Raw genomic sequence first — 25259 nt, 5'->3', positions numbered from 1 at the left:
CAGCAGCAGGAATGTGTCACAGAAAGGGACTGTGAGGTCACTTGTGTCTGGAGGTGGCAGGTCAGCCTTGACTTCTCCCTGGGAGCTGCACTTTTGAGCTGACATCTGGCAGTGGCCCTGCTAGGCCAGCACAAGGCACCTGCTTGGCATGCTGACTGGGGGATCCCCTCTGCCTCCAGAGCCAGGAGGACCCAGGCAGAAAGAAGGCCCCCAGATGGGTTGTCCTGTCCCTTCTGCTTGAGTCCATGAGTGGGCAGCAGGAGGCACAAGGCTTGGCTGTGTGTAGCCAAGAAGCTGCAAGGCCAGCAGCAGGCCCCTGGCTTGGAAGCTGTTGCTGAGGTGACTTGAGTCTGGTTGGCTGAGAAGCCTCAAGGAGCCTGCTGGGTTGGGATGCCTACTTCAGGAGTGCTTTCCACCCTGATGGAGCTTTCTGTGGTAGTAGGAAAGAGCAGGAGAGAAAAATGACCATGGAGTATACATTGGAAGTTACACATTGGCCACGAGGAGGAAGAAATTTCTCTCAAAGGGTTGTGCTGTGGTGCCAGAGGTCACCCTTTGATCAGACCCTGGCTTTGTGTTTCAAGGAACAGCTGGTGAGGGATGAGGAGACATTGGTGAAAGCAAGGGATGAGAGCAAGATGGTGAACAGAGATGGGTGTCTGCAGACGTCAAGGAAATAGGGGAAAGTGTGGGACAAAATAGGAAAGCCTTCAGAGGAGAAGGCAGAGTGCTGGTAAAAGTGGAAGGCCCCAACAGCCCTAAGGTTTTTGTCACCTTGGCTAGAGCTTATGAGGAGATATGCTATATTCATTGTGATGGGGCCTCATTGATTTCTTTCAACCCTGTGCATCAGCTTGGAATTGTCATACCGCTGTTCTTCTCATGGCATCACACTGCCCACCACATCCCACAGATCCCTAGGAAAAGCCCTGAGCCAGACGTGGGGGAGCAGGATCTTCTCTCCCAGTAGCTGGTGGCAGGCTTCAGCCCTTCTGCTTTATCAAAGCAAACAAAGACCTTTCTCTGCACAATGCTTTTGCCTGTCTGTAATCATGGCCTCCAATTATCTGCCCTAACAAGTCTCTGGGGAGGTTGTCTTAGTAATAACCCTCAGTGGCGCCCATTAATACTCCATGTAACTTCAACTTTTCCTTCTGACTTTACTTGCTCAAGCGGTTACATCATTGTCCTCTCAGTACCTGAGCGTCACAGGCTCAGCACCAAAATACAGCATGGACCTCATTAGAAGGAAGAAACTCCTAGCATCTCCTCTGTATTTTTGTCCAGGACTTCAAGACTTGTACAACTATTTGGAGAGTTTTCATGGTATATTTAAGGATGAAGATTGCATAAAGCACCTAATAAAAATCTCTTCTCATCTTAAAGGATACATTTAGTTGAATTTCAGTTTGAGGTACTACTCTCTAATTGGTATTGATCCAGGGTGTCTCCTTCGGAGATATGCTTGGGGAGGAAAAGTAGACTCTGGAGGTCTGACACTGCATGGACAACCTTGCTCCTCACCACCCCAGCCCTGCCATTTCTCTCAATGGCCACCTGGTGCTTGCTTCTCATTTCCTTACACCAGACTTCACTCAAGGCTGCAGCTGGATGCTACGGCCCCTTTGCAGCAGCTTCTACCTGCTTTCCTAAGAGATGTGGCTGTACACAGGTGCAGAAGGGTCTTTTAAATTTCCAAGCAAAGAAAATGAAAACATGCAGCAATTTAAAATAAAAATAAAATAAAATAAAATAAAATAAAATAAAATAAAATAAAATAAAATAAAATAAAATAAAATAAAATAAAATAAAATAAAATAAAATAATAAAACAACCTTCTCATCTTCTATTCCTTCTCTGAGGTTTACCTTCCCAAAAGATTGAATGTACAAGAAGTATTTTATAGTGATCGATATGAAATTATGAACAATAGTATTAGCATTGATCTATACCATATGACTTCAATGATGAAGTATGAGGTTCTTGCTAAGGAAAAAAATTACAGGCTGCTGATAGATGGGCAAGCTGGGCTGCTTCTACCTGAAGCTCAAAGCAGCAACTGGGTCAGTGAGAGCAGTCTGAATGATCAGATGAAGAGGAGGGCAAACCAGAACCATGGGAAGTGCATAGGTGCAGACAGGCATCTGGAAAAGCTACATTGAGCATTGTCTGTTTAATCAAAACTTGTGGATGTGCCTGGAAGATGAGGGAGCACATCGTGACAGACTATGAGAGGACAATGCAACTACAGATGAACAGCAGTATTTCTTCTCCTGCGATGAAAATACATCCTGAACATTCACATTTCTTCATGGTATAAACTACACCGTGTGACATTTTATGGAAGGGATTGAATCATTTGAAGTGATGAGTAGTTGCTCTATTAGTTAAGTACTAATGAAATTACTGGGTATTGACAAAGAACTTTGCTGTCTGACCATAAGCAATCAGGGAAAACCACCAGAGACCCGGTTGTATTTGAAGTAGTTCCCTGGATTTGCAGCTATCAAAAAGGGCTTTCAGGAGACCAGAGCCCTTTGGGGGATTCAGGTGGAACCAGGTGGAGTTCCCAGGGTACCTCTACTGCTGGCAGTGGTCTTTACCCCTGCAACTACAGTCCAGTCCAGCACACAAAACTTCTTCAAAGACAACACCCCTTCTTCAGTGAATTTCAGAGATTGACCTAAAGTTGAAATGACCATTGGGAACCCAAGATACTCTTCTTTCTTCTTAGTAGACAGCTGAGAATCCATTTACCATCTTGGGTCATCTGCAGCAAATTCAGGTTACAAGACTCAAGAACAGGAAACGTCCAATAGCCAGGATACAACCCGTCAGCTTGCTGCACTTTGGGAATCCATCCCCTTCCAACTATGGGTATGAAAGTGCAAAATAAGAGATGCCCCATCAGGTCAATGCACAGAGTAAGGGAAATTCATAGGTATTGTGCTGGAGTGGCAGAAGGCAAAAGGCATTGTGTTGGGCCTCAGACTAATCAAGGAGATGTAATCCAGTTCATCTCTGAGATAAAGCAAACACTTTAAGAATTGTGAAGGACACTGAATCATGGCCTAACATGAAGAAGGATGTACATCACTGGTGAAGGAACATTTTGTGCCATCAGAAAAGCAAACAAAAACTATAATACCTAAGGGTAATGTGTCCCACCCATGGCTGTCTTATCCCATGGGGTAGGGGAGAGGGCACTGACAGTCAAGGGACACATTTGGGTGGGGAAGGTGGGGCCCAGCAGAGACAAGGAGTCAAGGCAGTGGGCTGGGGGAGGCCAGCAGAAGCAGCCCAAGGGGTGGCGCTGCTTGTGAGGACACGTTTGTGGCAGCAGCCTGAGTGGGCAGCAGCTGTGCGCAGGGGGGGGGAGGCCAGGAAGCACATGCCAAAAGCGCTCCTGCCAGCAGAGCCAAGGCCAGGGCCAAGCCCAAGGGCAGAGGCAGGTCCAGGGCAGGGGGCTGCAAGGGCCCTGTACATTTTGGTACAAAATAATACAGACGAAACATGGAGTCCCTCAGCCCCATCTCTTTCTGCTGCTATGAAGTGACTGTGAGACATGGATTTGCTCTCAGATCTTTTCCTCTGACAGTCTCAGCAATGCACAGTGTTAGGACAAGACATGGGAATTGCACACAGGAAAACACTTTTACTGTGAGCAATATCAAGAACTGGATCATGTTTCCAATACCAAGCACTCGATCAGGTTTCCCCCAAAGTGGGGGAGTCCTCCTCAACTGGAGATACCCCAAACCCAACTGGAAATGGGCCTGGGCTGCCTGGTGTAGGTGTCCATGCGTGGCTAGTGGGGGTGGCTAGATGGGCTTTGGAGGTCCCCTCCAAAGGCTGCAGGGAGGGAGTGCCTGCCAGGGCAGAAAAGGGCAGCCCCAAAGGACACCAGGGCTTTCCACCACGTTGCAGCAGGGATCTTCATCCCACAACTACTGCTGTGCCTGAGAAGAGTGTATGAGAAATGAGATCCACAGAAACCGCCTACCTGATGGTTCCTTTATTTAGTTAGCTACAAAGAGCTTAACAGTACCTCTACATGAGGACTTTGGGTTAAAAGAAAATGTAGAAGTTAGAGGAATAAATATATCTTAAATTTATAAAGTAAAATCATAAGAAAATATTTAGCATATTGGAATAATATTGACAAGGATGAACAATTTTTGAAATATAGGAACAAAGATATTTCTGCCTTCTCCAAGTATCCTTCAGGGAATCAGATGCAGAAGACCAGTTCCTTTTTGAAATACTGAATATTGCAATAACATCCTCAGTGCCTCCTTGAGCTCTTTATACCTCATGCTGTAGATGAGGGGGTTCACTGCTGGAGGCAGCACTGAATACAGAAATGACACCACGAGATCCAGCAATGGAGAGGAGATGGAAGGAGGCTTCAGGTAGGCAAACATGACAGTGCTAAGAAAGAGGGAGACCACGGCCAGGTGAGGGAGGCACGTGGAAAAGGCTTTGTGCCGGCCCTGCTCAGAGGGCATCCTCAGCACTGCCCTGAAGATCTGCACGTAGGACAGCACAATGAAAACAAAACAACCAAAGCTTAAAGAAACATTAAATGCTAGTGCCCCAACTTCCCTGAGGTAGGCATCTGAGCAGGAGAGCTTGAGGATGTGGGGGATTTCACAGAAGAACTGGTCCACAGCATTGCCTTTGCAAAAGGGCAGGGAAAATGTGTTGGCCGTGTGCAGGACAGCATCGAGAAATCCACTGCCCCAGGCAGCTGCTGCCATCTGGGCACAAGCTCTGCTGCCCACGAGGCTCCCGTAGTGCAGGGGCTTGCAGATGGCAACGTAGCGGTCATAGGCCATGATAGTTAGAATTGAATACTCTGAGCCAAAGAAGAAGACAAAAAAGAGAACTTGAGCAGCACATCCTTGATAGGAGATGGTCCTGGTGTCCCAGAAGGCATTGGCCATGGTTTTGGGTAGAGTGGTGGAGATGCAGCCCAGGTCGAGGAGGGCGAGGTTGAGGAGGAAGAAGTACATGGGGGTGTGGAGGCGGTGGTCGCAGGCTATGGCTGTGAGGATGAGGCCGTTGCCCAGGAGGGCAGCCAGGTAGATGCCCAGGAAGAGCGCGAAGTGCAGGAGCTGCAGCTCGCGTGTGTCTGCGAATGCCAGCAGCAGGAACTCGCTCACAGAGCTGCTGTTCATCACTCTCTGACTTTGTACTTGCTTCTCTGTTGAAGAGGAGAAGGCAGAGCAATGTTAGAACAGACTTCTCTGAGGAAAATAGGAAATAGAAGGGTGGATAACTCAAATTCAGAAAAATGTCAGACCAATGAGTCTTGCAGTATTGTTGCAAACGACTGAGCTGATTGCAGAGCAAAGCTGCAACTATTTTCCTCACTTTATTTTATCCTAGTTGCCCGTATAACACATAGGAGAGGTATTGGATGGTGGAACTCCCTGACATTACTTCCACACTCCAGGTGATATCCTTTGGGTGCCAAGAGGCAAAGGACTTGTCCTCTGGCGAAGACTGAGCAGAGCAGCTCTGCCCATCAGTCCTGCTCTCTGCTGCCCTGGGCTACCCCTCTATGAGCTACAGGACCATCCCTCTCAGGTGCTGCCCTGAGAAGAAACAGGAGACAGCTGAGAGCAGAGAAGCCCCAGTCCAAGTGCAGCTGAACAGCATCTTGACTTTTCTCCAGGGGACTGATCAGGATCTCAGCTCTTCCCTCCTAGACAGGGCTGCAGAGGCCTCATTCCTGCTGCCCACAGACAGCCATCCAGCAGCATGGACATGATGTTAGTATGGAGGTGTCTTTTCCTTGGGCACCTGGATAACACAAGGATGCCACGAGAGAGCTGCATCCTGCTGGAGAGCAGCCTGCAGCCCAGGAGGATGCCCCACAGACAGAGCTGGATATCTGAAAGCTGGAGTGTCCCATATCCCAGCTGCACCCCCTACAGGGTCTAGAGGAGGCTTGGCCACTCCTCTTTTATCTGACCAGGGGTAGCTAGGTTATGACACTCCAAGGAGCTTTTGCCAGACTTCCTCACCTTGCACTGCAATGCAGCAGGACTCTCAAAGCCTACTGCATTGCCCACTGCCCTCCCAGAAACAAGACCCAGCACGAGACCCTTCCAGGACCTGCAGCTGCATGGCCCTGCAGCCAGGCACTCACCTTGTCAAGGGCTGTGCAGGTTTCTCCTGCAGGCAGCTCTCAGCATCCTCCCACTGCCAACTGCCTCCAAGCCCTCTCTCCTTTTCTTCTCTCTGTGTCTGTGCCTCTGTGTCTCTTTCCTGCTGCACTGTGCAGAGGAGCTGCTCCTGGGCACACCTGTCTCTCTGCACCAGGGCCCTCTTGCCACGAGCTCTCTCTGTCCCACGAGCCCGGCCCAGCTCAGCAGCACAGCACCAGCCCAAGCCACTGCAATCACCCCTCTGGGGGCTTTGCTGATGAGCCCACACACGAACCTCAGGCCCTCAGAGACAATTGAAGACATCTCTCCAGAAGTCCAAGTCAGAGGCAAGTTTCCTGCAGTGTCCCCCTGAGGGCCAGCACTGACACAGCCTCCCTTGGAGCTCGTTAGAGCAGAACCCTGGAGGCAGTGAGGACAAGGAGACAAAGGCAATGTGAAGGTGACACTGATGTGTAGGAAAACTGGATGTGTGTCACCAAGCACAAGGCCCATGTTCCCTAGGAAGGAGATCCTTTCTCTTCCCACATTGCTCAGGGTTCTTCGTGGGGCAGTAGGAGATGGGAATGTGCATGGCCAATGCAGGAGAATGGCACGACCTCTGCCTGGTTCATGGGTGCATGCACAGAGATAATGAGGACCTTGTGCTTATTATCAAGATGTCTCTTCACAGGCCTCAGTGGCAGTGAGTTTCAGTCAGGCCTCAGTGTTGGGACTTTCAGCCTTGGTAGAACCCTTGCTCCTTTCCACACCAGGCTGTCCTAGGGACTCCCAGACCTTCACGTCTTTACCAGCTAGTTGTAGGCACTTGTCCATGCGGTGTCACACCAGGTCTGAGCTGAGTATGATAACTCAGATCTTCTTGGTGGCCATGGTCCTCATAAGGCAGCACTGTAGGAAGCTGGCCTGGTTCCTGGTGAGCAGGCACCACTGCTTGTATGCACCGCACTGATGTTTCATTCTGTCAGGTGTTAATGTCTGTACACAGATGGTTCAACCTTTCTGTGATTGTGCTGTCTCTGACAAGACAACAGCAGCAGGAGTTGCAGGAAAGTTTGGATAACACAGGAATAACCAGTTGAATGGAACTGCAGCACAGAGTAACAGAAGCACAGGATATGGAAGGCTGCCAGGTTCCACCTCTTCTGTGCTTTCTTATCATGCAAGCTGTCAGTTTGTCTGGAGCTGGGTCCTGAATGTTACGGAGCTGTGCAGGTGAAAATTAGAAGGGCCAAAGTCCAGCTGGAGCTCCATCTGTATATTTATGTCAAAGACAATAAAAAGCTGTTTATATAAATACTTTAAATAGAGGAGGATTACGGAGAATCATCGTCCTTTATTAGATGTGAGGGGAAATCTGGTAATGATCTAGAGATAAGGTAAAGGCTGAGGTACTTAATTCCTTCTTTGCCTCAGTCTCCAGCAGCAAGACCAACTGTTCCCCTGGACATTTCTTCCTCCTTGTGACCAACGCTAAACTTCCAGGGCACACATTGTGGCAAGTTCTTCTCTCCAGCTCTTTCATATTACCAAAGAAAGCTCCATCAGGGTAGAAACCCCTCCTGAAGTAGGCATCCCAACCCAGCAGGCTCCTTGCGGCCTGGCAGCCAACCAGGCACAAGTCACCTCAGCAGCAGCTTCCAAGCCAGGGGCCTGCTGCTGGTCTTGCAGCTTCTTGGCTACACACAGCCAAGCCTTGTGCCTGCTGCTGCCCACTCATGGACTCAAGCAGAAGGGACAGGACAACCCATCTGGGGGCCTTCTTTCTGTCTGCGTCCCCCTGGGTTTGGAGGCAGAGAGGATCCCACAGTCAGCATGCCAAACAGGTGCCTTCTGCTGGCCTAGCAGGGCCACTGCCAGAAGTCAGCCCAAAAGTGCAGCTCCCAGGGAGAAGTCAAGGCTGACCTGCCACCTCCAGACACAAGTGACCTCACAGTCCCTTTGCGTGACACGTTCCTGCTGCTGCCCTATCATCTGCAGAGGCAGAAGTCGCCTCACATTCACTGCCACAGTCACATTGCTCCTGCTGGGGCAGGCAATCCTGAGGTAGGGCTCAGAGAATTCTCACCCATCTCCTTGTGGCCCACAAGCTGATCAGACCCATGGCCCCTCAAATTCAGCTTTGAATGCCATTTGACTACACAGCAACCTCAGTTCTTGCCTTGCCCCAAGGTGCCAAGCGCCTTAAGGGAAGGTTTAGGAGGGGTGTTGAAGGTGAGAAGGTTAATGCACAGGTACAGGGACTTTCGATGTTATTTGTTCATGTATGGTATTAGGGACTACGGCTCACCTATCTGAATTAAAGATTAAGGGATAATTAGTTTTTTGTGTTACCAAATGTTTGGTATTTTGTTTAAGGTGTGACATCTGTGGTTAGGGTATTGTCAAGCTTTGTGGTCTAGGGTTTGTTTAGCTCTGTTAAGAAGAATGAAGAGATCTTTAAGGTCCCTTTGAACCAAAACCATTCTATGATTCTGTGATCCCATGTTTCTATGATTACCTGTGACACTGCTACCATTGTCCTTACAAAGCTCATAATGTCTGTTATAAATGGCTCAGGATTCAAATTAGGATTAAATAAAAAATATAGGATTTATTAAAAGAATATAAAGGAATAGAGGTAAGCAAACAGCGCTGGGTGCACCAGGAGTCTCCGCTCCACCAGGACGCACACCAGTTACATCAAGCAGCTGATTTTTATGCTCCTAGACTAATACATATTCATTACTACTTCTAAAAAAATAGATTATTAATTAGCTTCCGGGGTGCAGTCCCTCCTACTGGAGCATGCGCAGTCTCCTCTGGGGGTCTCTTCTGGGGGTCTCTAGGGGTCTTTCATGCTGAAGGCTCGTAGTCTTCCTCTCCCCTTTGTACTCACTTGGCACCATACCAAGTTTATAGAACATTTTCTGCAGGTCTTGTCTCCCAGCCGTCCTTCAGCTTCTTTTTCCTTCCTCTTAATCTCTTGCCCCCCTGGCCAGATATCAAAGGTCTGCATAGTATCCCATAACAGTCACTAGTAGTTATCAGTTTTTCTGAAACTCCCAGACATCAAACACAAACAGCTTTCTTATTGACACTTCACGAGTAATTAAAACATTCTTCCCCAGCCATTCACAGGGACAGTCACATCTATAGCAGTGTTAAGTTAATCTCGAAGAAGACAGGAAAAAAGGCTGTAACTGTTAGAAATAGAAGTCTGGAATAACAAAAGAATAACAAAAGCAAACAGGTTCATAAATTTGAGGAGTATTTTCTGAAGACTTGATAAACTGACTAGAATGAGGGGGAGACTGGGACACACTGCATCTGTGGTTCAAGAATTAAATTGCCAGTGCAGGGCCCAGAGGCAGACAGGATTCAAACAGAATTGTTCTTTATGGATACGAATTGTTAAAACATTCCTCACGTCTCTCCTCAGAGATTTTGACCAAGATTTTCGGTTAGTCCAGCTGGCATCCTGTTACAAGTGGTGTCCCCCAGGGGTTGGTACTGGGACCTATCTTGTTTACTGATGACCTAGATCAGTAAGTCTACAGATGACACCCAGTTGGGAGGTAGTATTGATCTGCCTGAGGATCAGGGTCCTGCACTTTGGCCACAACAACTCCATGCAACACTATAAGCTTGGGGCAGAGTGGCTAGAAGACTGTGAAAAGGAAACAGACCTGGGAGTGTTGATGAATGCTTGGCTGAACATGAGCCAGCCGTGCGCCCAGGTGGCCAAATAGGCCAAGGGCATCCTGGCTTGTATTAGAAATAGTGCAGCCAGCAGGAGCAGGGAGGTGATCATCCCCCTGTATTCGTCTCTAGTGAGGCCACACCTCGAGCACTGTGTTCAATTTTGGACCCTTGTTACAAGAAGGATATTAGAATCATAGAATCATAGAATATCCTGAGTTGGAAGGGACCCTTAAGGATCATCAAGTCCAACTCTTGACACCGCACAGGTCTACCCAAAAGTTTAGACCATGTGCCTAAGTTCACAGTCCAATCTCTTCTTAAATTCAGACAGGCTCGGTGCAGTGACCACTTCCCTGGGGAGCCACTTCCAGTGTGCAACCACCCTCTCTGTGAAGAACCCCCTCCTGACGTCCAGCCTAAATTTCCCCTGCCTCAGCTTAACCCTGTTCCCGCAGGTCCTGTCACTGGTGTTAATGGAGAAAAGGTCTCCTGCCTCTCGACACCCCCTTACGAGGAAGTTGTAGACTGTGATGAGGTCTCCCCTCATCCTCCTCTTCTCCAGGCTGAACAGGCCCAGTGACCTCAGCCGTTCCTCGTACGTCTTCCCCTCCAGGCCTTTCACCATCTTTGTAGCCCTCCTCTGGACACTCTCCAACAGTTTCATGTCCTTTTTATACTGTGGTGCCCAGAACTGCACACAGTACTCGAGGTGAGGCCGCACCAGCGCAGAGTAGAGCGGGACAATCACCTCCCTTGACCTACTAGCGATGCTGTGCTTGATGCACCCCAGGACACGGTTGGCCCTCCTGGCTGCCAGGGCACACTGCTGGCTCATATTCAACTTGCTGTCTACCACGACCCCCAGATCCCTCTCTTCTAGGCTGCTCTCCAGTGTCTCATTGCCCAGTCTGTACATGCAGCCAGGGTTTCCCCGTCCCAGGTGCAGGACCCGGCACTTGCTCTCATTGAACTTCATGCGGTTGGTGATCGCCCAGCTCTCCAACCTGTCCAGATCCCTCTGTAAGGCCTTTACGCCCTCATTTGAGTCCACAACTCCTCCAAGTTTGGTGTCATCAGCAAACTTGCTCAAAATACCCTCTATTCCTACATCCAGATCGTTTATAAAAATATTGAAAAGTACCGGCCCTAAAATGGAGGCTTGAGGGACCCCACTGGTGACCGCCCGCCAGCCTGACGCAGCCCCATTTACCATAACCCTTTGGGCCCTGCCCTTTAGCCAATTGCTCACCCATGGTATAATGTTTTTATTTAGCTGTATGGTGGACATTTTGTCCAGTAGGATCCTATGGGAAACCGTGTCAAAAGCCTTGCTGAAGTCCAAAAAAATCACATCAGCTGGTTTCCCTTGGTCCACCCTACGGGTGATCTTATCATAAAAGGAAATCAGGTTAGTTAGGCAGGACCTACCCTTCACAAACCCATGCTGGCTGGGACCAATGACTGCTTTGTCTCCCAGGTGCGCCTCAATAAGTCCGAGAACCATCTTCTCCATGATTTTACCAGGCACTGACGTGAGACTGACAGGCCTGTAATTGCTAGGGTCTTCTTTCTGACCCTTCTTGAAAATTGGCACAACATTTGCCAGCTTCCAGTCTACCGGGACCTCTCCAAATTCCCAGGATCGTTGAAAAATAATTGAAAGAGGTTCCGCAATGACGTCCGCCAGCTCTTTCAGCACCCGGGGATGAATCCCATGCGGACCCATGGACTTGTAGGGATCCAGGTGGAGTAGCAAATCCCGCACACGTTCAGGGTCAGTTGGGAGTTTGTCATCCCCACCGTCCCGGTCCTCCAGCTCAGGGCACCCTGGGTCCCGAAGCCCATCATCGGCAGTGAAGACAGAGGCAAAGAAGGCGTTAAGCGTCTCTGCTTTGCCTACGTCATCGTCTGTGAGGAGACCTTCCCTATCAAGGAGCGGCCCTATGTATTCTTTAGTTCTCCTTTTTCCATTCACATATCTAAAAAAAAAACTTTTTATTTTCTCTCACAGACACAGCCAGCTTCAACTCTAGGTGTGCTTTGGCCACACAAACTTTCTCCCTTACAAACATGAACAGCATCCCTGTATTCTTTCCATGACGCCTGGCCCTCCTTCCAGTAGCGAAACACTCTCTGTTTCCGCCTAATCTCCATTAGAACATTCCTGGTCAGCCACGCCGGCCTCCTGCCCCGCCTGCCTGACTTGCGATATTTTGGAATTGCCTTATCTTGTGCTTCTAGGAGGCATCGCTTAAAGAGTGACCAGCACTGGTGGACATCGAGGCCTTCAAGAGCAGTTTCCCAGGGGACCTTGCTGACTAGTTCCCTGAGCAGCCTGAAGTCTGCTTTCCCCATATCTAGGGATGAGGTTTTGGTGGCACTTTTCCTTCTGTCACCGTAAATTTTGAACTCAACCACTTCATGGTCGCTATGACCGAGGCGGCCACCAATCACCACATCTCCCACCAGATCCTCTCTGTTTTCTAGCAACAGGTCTAGGAGGGCACCTTTCCTAGTTGGCTCCGTTAGCACCTGCACCAAGAAGTTATCATCTAGGTGCTTCATGAACCTCCTGGACTTGCTCGTGTCAGCCGTGTGGCACTCCCAGTTAACGTCTGGCAAGTTGAAGTCCCCCATAAGGACAAGGGGAGTTAATCTCGAGGCCTCTCTTAGTTCTGTAAAGAATAATTTATCGGCGCTATCGTCCTGGCCAGGCGGTCTGTAATAGACTCCCACAACGACATCCCCTTTATTCGTTCGTCCCTTGATCCTTACCCAGAGGCTCTCAACTTTGCCATTGCCGACCTGAAGTTCCACACAGTCCAGCCCCTGCTTCACATACATTGCCACTCCACCACCTCGCCTACCCTGCCTGTCCCTCCTGAAGAGCCTGTAACCATCTATCGCAACACCCCAGTCACAGGACTCATCCCACCAGGTTTCGCTTATGCCGATGATGTCGTAGTTGCAGGACTGGGCCAGGACTTCTAGCTCATCCATTTTATTCCTCATACTGCGTGCGTTTGTGTAGAAGCACTTCAGGTGCGTCTCCTTACACTCAGCACCTTGTGGATCTGACTGAAGGACCTCACTGGCACACAGCCCCTCTGATTCTAGCGTACCATCCCTTAGGTCTTCACCGGCATGCCTGGTTTTAGCCCCTTCCCCCTTCAACTCTAGTTTAATCATCCTGTCACTGGGCATGTGGGAGAAGAGACCAACCCCCACCCCTCTACAGCCTCCTTTGAGGTAGCTGTAGAGAGCAATAAGGTCACCCCTGAGCCTCCTCTTCTCCAGGCTGAACAAGCCCAGCTCCCTCAGCCCCTCCTCATAGGACTCCAGGCCTCTCACCAGCTTCGTCGCCCTTCCCTGGACCCGCTCAAGCACCTCCATGTCCTTCTTGTAGTGAGGGGCCCAAAACTGAACACAGTACTCGAAGTGTGGCCTCACCAGAGCCAAGTGCAGGGGGACAATCACTTCCTTAGCCCTGCTGGCCACACTGCTTCTGATACAAGCCAGGATGCCGTTGGCCTTCTTGGCCACCTAAGCACACTGCTGGCTCATATTCAGCTGACTATCCACTAATACTCCCAGGTCCTGTTCCGCCTGGCAGCTTTCCAACCACTCATCTCCCAGCCTGTAGCTCTGCTTGGGGTTATTGTGCCCCAGGTGCAGGACCCGGCACTTGGCCTTGTTGAAGTTCATACAGTAGACCTCAGCCCATCGGTCCAGCCAATCCAGATCCTACTGCAGAGCTTTCCTACCCTCGAGCAGATTGACACATGCACCTACCTTGGTGTCATCTGCAAATTTAGTGAGGGTGCACTCGATCCCCTCATCCAGATCATTGATAAAGATATTAAAGAGGACTGGCCTTAGTACTAAGTACTCATGCTAAATCCAAAACACAGCTTCATACCAGCTACTAGGAGGAAAATTATCTCGATCCTAGCCAACTCCAGTACACTCACAGAGTAAGGGCATGATATATCTGTGTGTATATCATCTGAGAAAAGGTGGTGGTGATTAACTGGAAAGTACTGGAGCTGAGCAAGGTGCAGATGGTATGGAATATGGGCTGGATATTGTCCATGTGTTGTCTGGGATGCAATTAATTTGTTTTCTATTAGATGATACAGTGCTGTGTTTTGTGTATAGGATGCAGTTCCAGACAAAGTAACAGCATGCATGAGAAGGAAGAACAGAAAAAGTGGAATCTGGCAGCCTTCTATCCCCCACCCTTCACTGATTCAAATTCCATTCAACTAGTTACTGCTGTATTATCCAAACTGTCCTGCAAACTCCTGCTACTGTTATCTTGTGAGAAACAGCATAGTCAGGGTGAGCCACCTGCCTGCAAACATTAACAGCAAACAGAATGGAGCATCAGTGTGGGGCAACCTTGAGAAACTGCGGGATTTTGCCTACACAAACCTCCTGACATTTACAAGGAGAAGAGCCCAATCCTGCACCAGAGGAAGAGGAACCATAGACATCAGGGAAGACTGGAACCCTGCTGAGTGAGCAGTGCCCAGGAGGAGGAGGGCCTGGGCACCACGAGGGATGCCATACGAGCAGTGCTGCCTGCTCACCAGGAGCCAGGCCAGCTCCCTACAGAGCTGCCATATGAGGAGCATGGCCACCAAGAAAATCTGAGTTATAAGACTCAGCTCAGATCCTATGTGACACTACCCACAGAAGGGTCTGCATCCAGCAGTATAAGATTTGGGAGTCCCTCAGACACTCTGGTGAGGAGAGGAGTAATGGCTGTGGCAATGCTGAAAGTCCCATCAGGACTCAGGTCTTTCTGTCCATGGGTATGGCTGTTGTCTCTGCCACTGAGGCCTATGAGGAGACAGCTAATTGTTAAAGCACCAGGGCCTCATTGCCTCTTCGCCCCCAACAATGAAGCAGGCAGGGGTTGTACCATTCTCCTGCACTTGGCCATGCACATCCCCATCTCCTACTGCCCCACAAAGAGCCCTGAGCAAGGTGTGACTGCTAAGGATCTCCTTTCCCAGGGGACATGGGTCAAGGCCTGGCCCATGTGCTTGCTGACACACATCCAGTTTTCCTACACATCAGTGTCACCTTCACATTGCCTTTGTCTCCGTGTCCTCACTGCCTCCAGTGTTCTGCTCTAACGTGCTCCAAGGGAGGCTGTGTGAGTGCTGGCCCTCAGGGGGACACTGCAGGAAACTTGCCTCTGACTTGGACTTCTGGAGAGATGTCTTCAATTGTCTCTGAGTGCCTGAGGTTCGTGGGCTCATCAGCAAAGCCCCCAGAGGGGTGATTGCAGTGCCTTGGGATGGTGCTGTGCTGCTGAGCTGGGCCGGGCTCGTGGGACAGAGAGAGCTCATGGCAAGAGGGCCCTGGTGCAGAGAGACAGGTGTGCCCAGGAGCAGCTCCACTGCACAGTGCAGCAGGACTGGGGGCTCTGACCGCAGCTGGCACACAGAGAGGAGAGAAGGAGAGGGCTTGGGGGCACTGAGGAGCGCAACAACAGAGGGCAGCGTGTGGCAAGACACATCTTCAGGCTCTTGACACCGGGAGGCTCTGGCAGCAGGTGGGGTTGCCAGAGGGGTCTTGTACAGCTGGCACATCATAAGCCTGATATAGCATATTTCAGGGTGGCTCTCACTCTACTTGTAATTTGGACTAGGAGAAACTTTAGAGTATGTCATTTATGAATGGGCATTTCAAGAGGAAGACTGAGGCTTGGTTAGTCTGAAGAGAAAGGCTTTTTTGGATTCTCTGCTTTAAGATTCTTGCAGTGGAGGGGAATCTGAGTGAGTGTGAGCACAAAGCTTGTGGGATGAGGTCTGTTAGCGTGGACAGGGAGGAGATGTGGGGACAGAGAACCAGTTCCCAGCAGGGCCATGGGCAGGCGGTGAGAGGGAGCTGCTGCCAGAAATGCTGTGCGAGGGAGGGCTCAGGCACCTCCCTGAGAAAATCGCTGCTCTTCTGTCCCACCAGCACAGGGCAGCACAGAAAGACCAGACACAGAGAGACACAGAGAGACCAGCACAGACAGACCAGACGTGATGGACAGACTGGCTGTGCTCTCTGAAGTACACTCTGTAATAGAGGAATCTGTGATTCTGAGGATCCACAAGGTTTTCAATGTAGAGCAGCAGGAATGACAGTATAGAAAAAAGAAATAGCCACAGCCCTTCTCTGCCGTTAGGTGATTTGGGAGCAACAATTTGTTCATAAGAATTAAAATAATCTGAGAATATGCAATGTTCCTCTTTACTTCTTTCTATAGGTAAGGACTGTTAACTACACTGCCCAAAGCAGAGTACCCTGCTCCCAGGGACACCCTCGGGAAGCAACAGACAGAGCTCATGAAATGGACCTGCTTAATATCTACTTAATAGGCTGAAACTGAATCAGATATCATCAGATAATTTTGTTGTATTTTCTTACTGCCTTTTCCCTCCTTGGGAGAACCCTATGGCCAAAACCAGCAAATGCCCAACAGCAGCTCTGTGAGCGAGTTCCTGCTGCTGGCATTCGCAGACACGCACGAGCTGCAGCTCCTGCACTTTGCGTTCTTCCTGGGCATCTACCTGGCTGCCCTCTTGGGCAACGGCCTCATCCTCAGCGCCGTAGCCTGCCACCACCGCCTCCACACCCCCATGTACTTCTTCCTCCTCAACCTCGCCCTCCTCGACCTGGGCTGCATCTCCACCACTCTGCCCAAAGCCATGGCCAATGCCCTCTGGGACACCAGGGCCATCTCCTATCAAGGATGTGCTGCACAGGTCTTTCTCTTTGTCTTCTTTATCACAGCAGAGTATTCCCTTCTCACTGTCATGGCCTATGACCGCTACGTTGCCATCTGCAAGCCCCTGCACTACGGAAGCCTCGTGGGCAGCAGAGCTTGTGCCCAGATGGCAGCAGCTGCCTGGGGCAGTGGCTTTCTCACTGCTGTCCTGCACACGGCCAACACATTTTCCCTGCCCCTCTGCCAAGGCAATGCTGTGGACCAGTTCTTCTGTGAAATCCCCCACATCCTCAAGCTCTCCTGCTCAGATGCCTACCTCAGGGAATTTGGGACACTTGTGTTTACTGTTTCTTTAGTCTTTGGTTGTTTTGTTTTCATTGTGTTGTCCTATGTTCAGATCTTCAGGGCAGTGCTGAGGATGCCCTCTGAGCAGGGCCGGCACAAAGCCTTTTCCACGTGCCTCCCTCACCTGGCTGTGGTTTCCCTGTTTGTCAGCACTGCCATATTTGCCTACCTGAAGCCCGCTTCCATCTCTTCCCTATCTCTGGACTTGGTGGTGTCACTTTTGTACTCAGTGGTACCTCCAGCAGTGAACCCCCTCATTTACAGCATGAGGAACCAGGAGCTCAAAGTTGCAGTGAGGAAGATGATTCTATATGTGCTTCTTAAGCATCAATGTTGTTAATATTATCGTGATTTGTATCATATCATTTTCATATTTAGTAGTATTATCATATTGTAATCATTAATAATAATCCTCTGAAGACTACCATTGTATCTGAGAAATGGACATGACAGATTTTTATATTATTTTTCTTTTTTATTTTTAAAATAATTTTTAATATTGATTTAAATTATTTAGTAATTTATTTACTTTGAATACATCTTCTAATCAACCAATTGAACTAGGCTTCCTCTGTAGGTATAGTCAATTAAGAAAAGAGCATAACTTCACTGGTCTCAGCTGCCATCTCTTCCCATTTCCTCTGGAGCTGGGGGAGCAGCTGCAGCACTCAGGAGGGGCTTGGGGCCAAGATCCAAGCTGACACATGCAGGAGCAGCCCTGCTGGCCCTCGGGGCTGCCCCTCACTGCCTGCTGGGCTCTGCCTCTCTGTTGCCTTTGGGTTGGTGCTGCTGCTTCCCTGGAGCCATGACCATGACCAGCAGCAGGACGTGGCCTTTTCCCTGCTACTCTCTTTTGGTCTCCACATTGTTCTCTTGTGCTCTTGTACGTGGGTTAGCCATCAGATCTCATGCACCTTGGTGAGTTTCCTGATGCCCCTAGAGTGGCATCTCCTCCACATCTCTGTACACCTCTTCTAAAGCTGGTGTCAGAAATACACCCAAGGAGCTCCTCCCTGAACAGCCCTCTTGTTTTTCTGGGCTTCAGGATGGATCAGATTCCCATAGTGATCGCTGAAGGACAAAGGGCTGGACTGGAATCTGACTTCTTGGTAGCATATGGCCCAGCAAACAGTAATAACTGGCCTTGACTGGCCTGGGAGTGTCCACTGGTGCTGGGTTTGATGGCAAATGGCAACCTGGAGAGGAATGTGGAGCTGCTCTGTGGCTGGGCCAGGCCTCTTGTGCTGGCCTGGGGAGCGGGGCTGGCCCTGCAGGGCACAGGCACTGTGTGCTGGGGATCTCCCAGGAAGAGAGCAGGGCTCCTGCAGCTTCACGGACCTCCACCTCCTGAGCTGGGGCTGGCCCCAGCGCAGGGGCTGCTGGGGAGGCCCAAAGCCACCTTTGTGCCAAAAGCTGCAGTGCCTTTGAGGGGCTGGGGCTGTGGTGGCCATGCCCAGAGCCCTGCAGCAGCCTGCGTTGGGCACTGCATTGGGGCCAGACCAGCCTGGGCTGCTGGGCTGGGGAGAGGGCAGGGAGGTGGGGAGAGGTGGGCAGGGGCTGGGCTGGGCTGGGCAGTTCCCAGCAGAGGGCAACAGCAGCGTCAGGGAGCGGTGGCAGCATGCAGGGGAGGGCTCCCAGCAGGGCTTGGCGCTGCAGAGCCAGGGCTGCACGAAGGGAGCCCAGAGCTGCAGGGGCAGGGGAGAGGAGGCCGAGGGCCAGGGAGGATGCTGCAGGGGCAGGGAGCTCAGCATGGCCCTTGCAGCCCCCTGCCTCTGCCCTTGGGCTCGGCCCCGGCCTTGGCTCTGCTGGCAGGAGCGCTCCTGGCATGCGCTTCCTGGCCTCCCCTGGCCTGCGCACAGCTGCTGCCCACTCAGGTTGCTGCCACAAACGTGTCCTCACAAGCAGCACCACCCCTTGGGCTGCTTCTCCTGGCCTCCCCCACCCCACTGCCTTGATTCCTTGTCTCTGCTGGGCCCCACCTTCCACACCCGAATGCATCCCTTTGCTATCAACACCCTCTCCACTGCACCATGGAATGACAGTGCCATGGTGGGACGTGTTTCCAGTGTCCTGTCTACCAGACACAGTAATAAATATGACGAGCAGGACTAGAGGGGTCCTCCTTCCAGCCAGGGGGAGGCAGGGAGGAAAGGGACAATGGGATTTACTGGAATGGATGTATTTAATGGCTGGGTACATCAGACCCACAAAATGTATCACGCTCTACTAGACACCGGTGCACAGAGTACCCTGATGCCATCAAGCTAGAAAGAGGTAGAACCCACCTGTATTTCTGGAGTGATAGGGGAATCCCAAGAGATAACTGTACTGGAGGCTGAAGTGAGTCGAACTGGGAAGGAATGGCAAAAGCATCCCATTGGGACTGGTCCAGAGGCTATGTGCATCCTTGGCATAGACTGCTTCAGGAGAGGGAACTTCAAAGTTCCAAGAGGGCACCACCAGTGGGGCTTTGGCAGAGCTGCCTTGGAGACAAAGGACATGAAACTGTTATCTACATTGCTTGGCCTTCCGCAGAATCCTTCTGTTGTGGGTTTGCTGAGGGTTGAAGAACAGCAGGTGCCAATGGCTACCATGGTGGAGCACCTGAGGCAGCATCGCGCTAACCGAGACTCCCTGATTGCCATCCATGAGCTTCGTTCATCGACTGGAGAACCAAGGTGTAGATGTAGAGCTTGGGAGCGTGGTTTAGTGATGGACTTGTCAGCACTAAGGTAAAGTTGCCTGACTTGGGTTACACGTCCCAGAGTAGTGTCAGGCACAATGCAATTCTTTTTGCCTTCTGCATCTATAGCACAGGAAGAAGGACTTTGCCCTACTCTATTGACTGGGGAGGTCTTTTCACATTACTCAATTTAGGTTTCCGTGGCTGAAAGAGAACAATTACCCAAAAGAGGCAAAGGTCATGGGTACATCTAAAGCCACTTGAAGATATATTTTTTTACTTTTCATCCTGAGTTTTTGACAGAAGACACAAGAGAACCATGTCCAGTTGTCTAATAAGATTTAACCAGAATTTCTCAAGTTCTGATGGTCATTTCAACTTTTTTATTATTTTATTTTATTTATTATTTTATTTTATTTTATTTTATTTTATTTTATTTTATTTTATTTTATTTTATTTTATTTTATTTTATTTTATTTTATTTTATTTATTATTTGCTTCATTATTTTACCCAAGGAATGCCTGACTTGTCTTTGAAAAGGTTTCATGCGCTGAGCTTGGCTGCACTTACAGGGACAAAGACCACTGCTGGCAGTAGAGATTTCAGACCTCCAGACTGTGCTTTTCTCTGCTCCCTATTGAAGTCTCCAAAGAAGTTTCCTTTGATCAATAGCAATAGAAGAATGATGCTGAAAACTAAAATGCAGCAAAATTTAGCCTTTAAAACAAGAAAAGATATGTACTAGGTGCTTTTTGAAATCTTCTTCCTTAAGAATATCACACAAGCTCTGTAATTAGCTGTACAAGTTTTGAAGTCATGAAGAAAAGTATTGAAGAGATCTTAGGAGTTTCTTCAATTTAATGAGTTCCATGGTGTATTTACGTGCACAGTCAATGAAGCTCAGGTACTGAGCTTCATGGACTGTGCACCAAAATATACCATGGAACTCCTCAGAGAGGAGAGCGATGCAATTGCTTAAGAATGTAAAGTCAGAAGGAAAAGTCAAAGTGACTTGGAGTATTAATGGGCCCCACTGAGGGCTGTTAGTAAGACAACTTCCCCAGGGACTTGTTAGGGCACATAATTGGAAGCCATGATTGCTGACAGGCAAAGGCAGCGTGCTGAGAAAAGTCTTGGTTTCCTTTGACGAAGCAGAAGGGCCAAGGCCTGACCCCAGCTACTGGAGGCGAGATCCTGTACCCCATGTCTGGCTCAGGGCTTTTCCAGGGGATCTGTGGGATGTGGTGGGCAGTGTGATGCCTTGGGAAGAACAATGGTACGACACCTCCATTTGCACAGGTTTGCAGGGAGGCAATGAGGCTCCAGTGCAATGACTACTCATGTCCTCATCAGACAAAGGAACAAAAACCTCAGGGCTGTTGGGGCCTTCCCTTTTTACCAGCACCCTCTGCCTTATCCTCTGCAGGCATTCCTGTGCTATCCTACTTTTGCCCTATTTCCTTGAAGTCTGCAGACGCCCATCTCTGTTCACCACCTTGTTCTCATCCCAGCATTTCCATCATTTCACCCATGTCTCACAAACCCTCATTAGCTGTTCCTTGAAACAGAAAGCTAGGATCTGATCACACTCTTTAGTTGACTTCTGGCACCACAGCAATATACTTTGAGGGACATTTCTTCCTCCTTGTGGCCAGTGCATAACTTCCAAGGTGCACTTTGTGGCAGTTTTTTCTCTCCTGCTCTTTCCTACAACCAAAGGAAGCTCCATCAGGGTGGAAACCACTCCTGAAGTAGGCATCCCAACCCAGCAGGCTCCTTGCGGCCTCTCAGCCAAGCACACACAAGTCACCTCAGCAGCAGCTTCCAAGCCAGGGGCCTGCTGCTGGCCTTGCAGCTTCGTGGCTAGACACAGCCAAGCCTTGTGCCTGCTGCTGCCCACTCATGGACTCAAGCAGAAGGGACAGGACAATCCATCTGGGGGCCTCCTTTCTGTCTTGGTCTTCCTGGGTGTGTAGGCAGAGGGGATCCCACAGTCAGCAGAATTTCTGTTTCTTCTTTTTTTTCTGTTTCTTTTGTCCAGTCATGGACTCAACAGAATTTCTGTTTCTTTATTGTCTTTATCTAAACAGGAAGCCTGGTTTGATATGTACATGAGAAAATAACATAATATATATATATAAATAAATAAAATTAAATTAAAAGGTAGGAGGCTGGGAAAAAAAATTAATCAGAAGCACTATTATTAAGAAATAGAAATACAAAAAATATATGAGATTGTCATAAACACATTTTAAACTAAAAGTACAGTTAGGTCTACTGGAATATTACTGTAACAGTGTATCCAAAGATTTTCTTCACTGTATCCTTGAGCTCCTGGTTCCTCATGCTATAGATGAGGGGGTTCAGTGCTGGAGGCACCACTGAGTACAGAAGTGCCATTATCAGGTCCAGGGATGTGGAAGAGATGGAGGGGGGCTTCAGGTAGGCAAACATGGAAGTGCTGACAAAGAGGGAAACCACAGCCAGGTGAGGGAGGCACGTGGAAAAGGCTTTGTGCCGGCCCTGCTCACAGGGCATCCTCAGCACTGCCCTGAGGATCTGCACATAGGACAGCACAATGAAAATGAAACAACCAAAGACTGAACAAAGAGTAAAGAAAAGTACCCTAGCTTCCCTGAGGTAGGCATCTGAGCAGGAGAGCTTGAGGATGTGGGGGATTTCACAGAAGAACTGGTCCACAGCATTGCCTCGACAGAGGGGCAGGGAAAATGTGTTGGCCGTGTGCAGGACAGCAGTGAGAAAGCCACTGCCCCAGGCAGCTGCTGCCATCTGGGCACAAGCTGTGCTGCCCACGAGGCTCCCGTAGTGCAGGGGCTTGCAGATGGCAACGTAGCGGTCATAGGCCATGATGGTGAGAAGAAAAAACTCTGAACCAAAGAAGAAGACAAAAAAGAAGAGTTGAGCAGCACAGCCTTGATAGGAGATGGCCCTGGTGTCCCAGAGGGCATTGGCCATGGCTTTGGGCAGAGTGGTGGAGATGCAGCTCACGTCGAGGAGGGCGAGGTTGAGGAGGAAGAAGTACATGGGGGTGTGGAGGCGGTGGTCACAGGCTACGGCACTGAGGATGAGGCCGTTGCCCAAGAGGGCAGCCAGGTAGATGCCCAGGAAGAGCACGAAGTGCAGGAGCTGCAGCTCGCGCGTGTCTGCGAATGCCAGCAGGAGGAACTCACTCACTGAGCTGATGTTGGACATTTTCTGACATTGGACACAGTTTTCTGTTGCAGAGGATAAGTCAGAACATAGTTAGTACACATTTCTCTGGCGGATACTTCTTGCAAGCCTTAGAGTACCCCCCAGCCTAGCCTCTTGCTTTGCAGGAGACCAGTTCTGAATCTCTCTTGCTTGAGCTGTGGCTGGTGCTGCCTTAGAGTGGCACTTGGAGCAGGAGCTGCTATGGGCTGCAGAGGAGTCCTTCCTTCTGTGCAGCAGGAGGGAGGCAGAAACATGGGGGACATGGAGTCCACCTGTCAGGACAATGAGATTTGCAGTACTGTTGCAAACAGCTCATCTGAATGCAGAGCAGATCTGCAGATGCCACTGCTGAACACCAGTGTTCTCAGCTGCCCTGTCACCTCTCTGAGAGCTGTAGGACCATCCCACTGTGGTGTTTCCCTGAGAAGAAACCGGAGACAGCTGAGAGCAGAGAAGTCCCAGTCCCAGTGCAGCTGGACAGAATCCTCACCTTGTCACCACGGGACTGAACAGGATCTCAGTTCTTCCCTCCTAACAAGGGGTGCAGAGGCCTCACTCCAGCTATGCACAGACTGCCATCCAGTAGCACAGACATGGTCTTACCAAGGAGGTGTCCTTTTCTTCGGGATCCTGGATAACACAAGGATGCCACAAGAGAACTGCATCCTGCTGGAGAGTAGCCTGCAATGCAGGAGAATGCCCCATAAACAGAGCTGGATATCCACAAGCTGGGGTGTCCCAGTATCCCAGCTGTACTCCCTACAGTGTCTGGTGGAGGCTTAGCCGATTGGCTCTTTTCTGACCAGGGGCAGCTGGGTTATGACACTCCGAGGGGCTTCTGCCAGACTTCCTCAGCTCGCACTGCAACCCAGCAGGACTCTCAAAGCCTACTGCATTGCCCACTGCCCTCCCAGAAACAAGACCCAGCACGAGACCCTTCCAGGACCTGCAGCTGCATGGCCCTGCAGCCAGACACTTACCTTGTCAAGGGCTGTGCAGGTTTCTCCTGCAGGCAGCTCTCAGAATCCTCCACTCCCAACTGCCTTCAGCCACTCTCTCCTTTTCTTCTCTCTGTGTCTGTGCCTCTGTGTCTCTTTCCTGCTGCGCTGTTTCCTGGGCACAGCTGTCTCTCTGCACCACGGCCCTCTTGCCACGAGCTCTCTCTGTCCCACGAGCCTGGCCCAGCTCAGCAGCACAGCAGCAGCCCAGGGCACTGCAATCACCCCTCTGGGGGCTTTGCTGATGAGCCCACGAACCTCAGGCACTCAGACACAATTGAAGACATCTCTCCAGAAGTCCAAGTCAGAGGCAAGTTTCCTGCAGTGTCCCCCTGAGGTCCAGCACTGACATAGCCTCCCGTGGAGCTCATTAGAGCAGAACCCTGGAGGCAGTGAGGACAAGGAGACAAAGGCAATGTGAAGGTGACACTGATGCGTAGGAAAACTGGATGTGTGTCACCAAGCACAAGGGCCAGGCCTTGACCCCTGTCCTCTGGGAAGGGAGATCCTTTCCCTTCACACCTTGCTCAGTGCTCTTTTTGGGGCAGTAGAAGATGGGGATGTGCATTGCCAAGTGCAGGAGAATGGCACGTGTCCTGCCTGCTTCATGGTTGGGGGTGAGGAGGCAATTGAGGCGCTGGTGCTTTAGAAATAAGCTTTCTCCTCGTGGGCCTCAGTGGCAGAGACAACAGCCATAGCCGTTGACACAAAGACCTGGGTCCTGTTGGGACTTTCAGCTTTGCCACAACCACTAGCCTTCTCCTCAACAGGCTGTCTGAGGGACTCCTGGACTTCCAAATCTTCCACTGCCAGATGCAGACACTTCTGTTGGTAGTTTCACATAGGATCTGAGCTGAGTCTGATAACTAGGATCTTCGTGGTGTTCCTGCTCGTCGTAAGGCAGCTCTGTAAGAAGCTGGCCTGGCTCCTGGTGAGCAGGCACCACTGCTCGTATGGCATCCCTCGTGGTGCCCAGGCCCTCCTCCTCCTGGGCACTGCTCACTCAGCAAGGTCCCAGTCTGCCCTCATGTGTGGGGTTCCTCTTCCTCTGGTGCAGGATTGGGCTCTTCTCCTTGTAAATGTCAGGAGGTTTGTGTAGGCAAAATCCCACAGTTTCTCAAGGTTGCCCCACACTGATGCTCCATTCTGTTTGCTGTTAATGTCTGCAGGCAGGTGGCTCACCCTGACTATGCTGTTTCTTACAAGATAACAGTAGCAGGAGTTTGCAGGACAGTTTGGATAATACAGCAGTAACTAGTTGAATGGAATTTGAATCCGTGAAGGGTGGGGGATAGAAGGCTGCCAGATTCCACTTTTTCTGTTCTTCCTTCTCATGCATGCTGTTACTTTGTCTGGAACTGCATCCTATACACAAAACACAGCACTGTATCATCTAATAGGAAACAAATTAATTGCATCCCAGACAACACAT

General features: G+C 50.1%; 3 protein-coding genes across 3 annotated transcripts; 1 reads left to right on the top strand and 2 right to left on the bottom strand.

Moving 5' to 3' along the window:
• Nucleotides 1-4223: 4223 nt before the first annotated feature.
• On the bottom strand, nucleotides 4224-5180 carry LOC309888211 (olfactory receptor 14C36-like; the record flags this gene model as incomplete). The annotated part of the gene is made up of 1 exon (XM_082780450.1): nucleotides 4224-5180. The coding sequence occupies one exon, from the start codon at nucleotides 5178-5180 to the stop codon at nucleotides 4224-4226; it is 957 nt and encodes a 318-aa protein (XP_082636576.1).
• Nucleotides 5181-16330: 11150 nt separating this feature from the next.
• On the top strand, nucleotides 16331-17272 carry LOC309888210 (olfactory receptor 14C36-like; the record flags this gene model as incomplete). Its single annotated transcript, XM_082780449.1, has 1 exon — nucleotides 16331-17272. One exon carries the CDS (start codon nucleotides 16331-16333, stop codon nucleotides 17270-17272), a length of 942 nt encoding a protein of 313 aa, XP_082636575.1.
• A 4618-nt stretch (nucleotides 17273-21890) lies between these two features.
• Nucleotides 21891-22829, bottom strand: LOC309888209 (olfactory receptor 14C36-like; the record flags this gene model as incomplete). Its single annotated transcript, XM_082780448.1, has 1 exon — nucleotides 21891-22829. One exon carries the CDS (start codon nucleotides 22827-22829, stop codon nucleotides 21891-21893), a length of 939 nt encoding a protein of 312 aa, XP_082636574.1.
• Nucleotides 22830-25259: the final 2430 nt, after the last annotated feature.

The sequence above is a fragment of the Aythya marila genome (assembly GCF_965140915.1).
Source record: "Aythya marila genome assembly, chromosome: 28".
NCBI lineage: Eukaryota > Metazoa > Chordata > Aves > Anseriformes > Anatidae > Aythya > Aythya marila.
The sequence above is the reverse complement of the archived record's forward strand: the minus strand, read 5'-3'. Positions and strand labels throughout refer to the sequence as shown.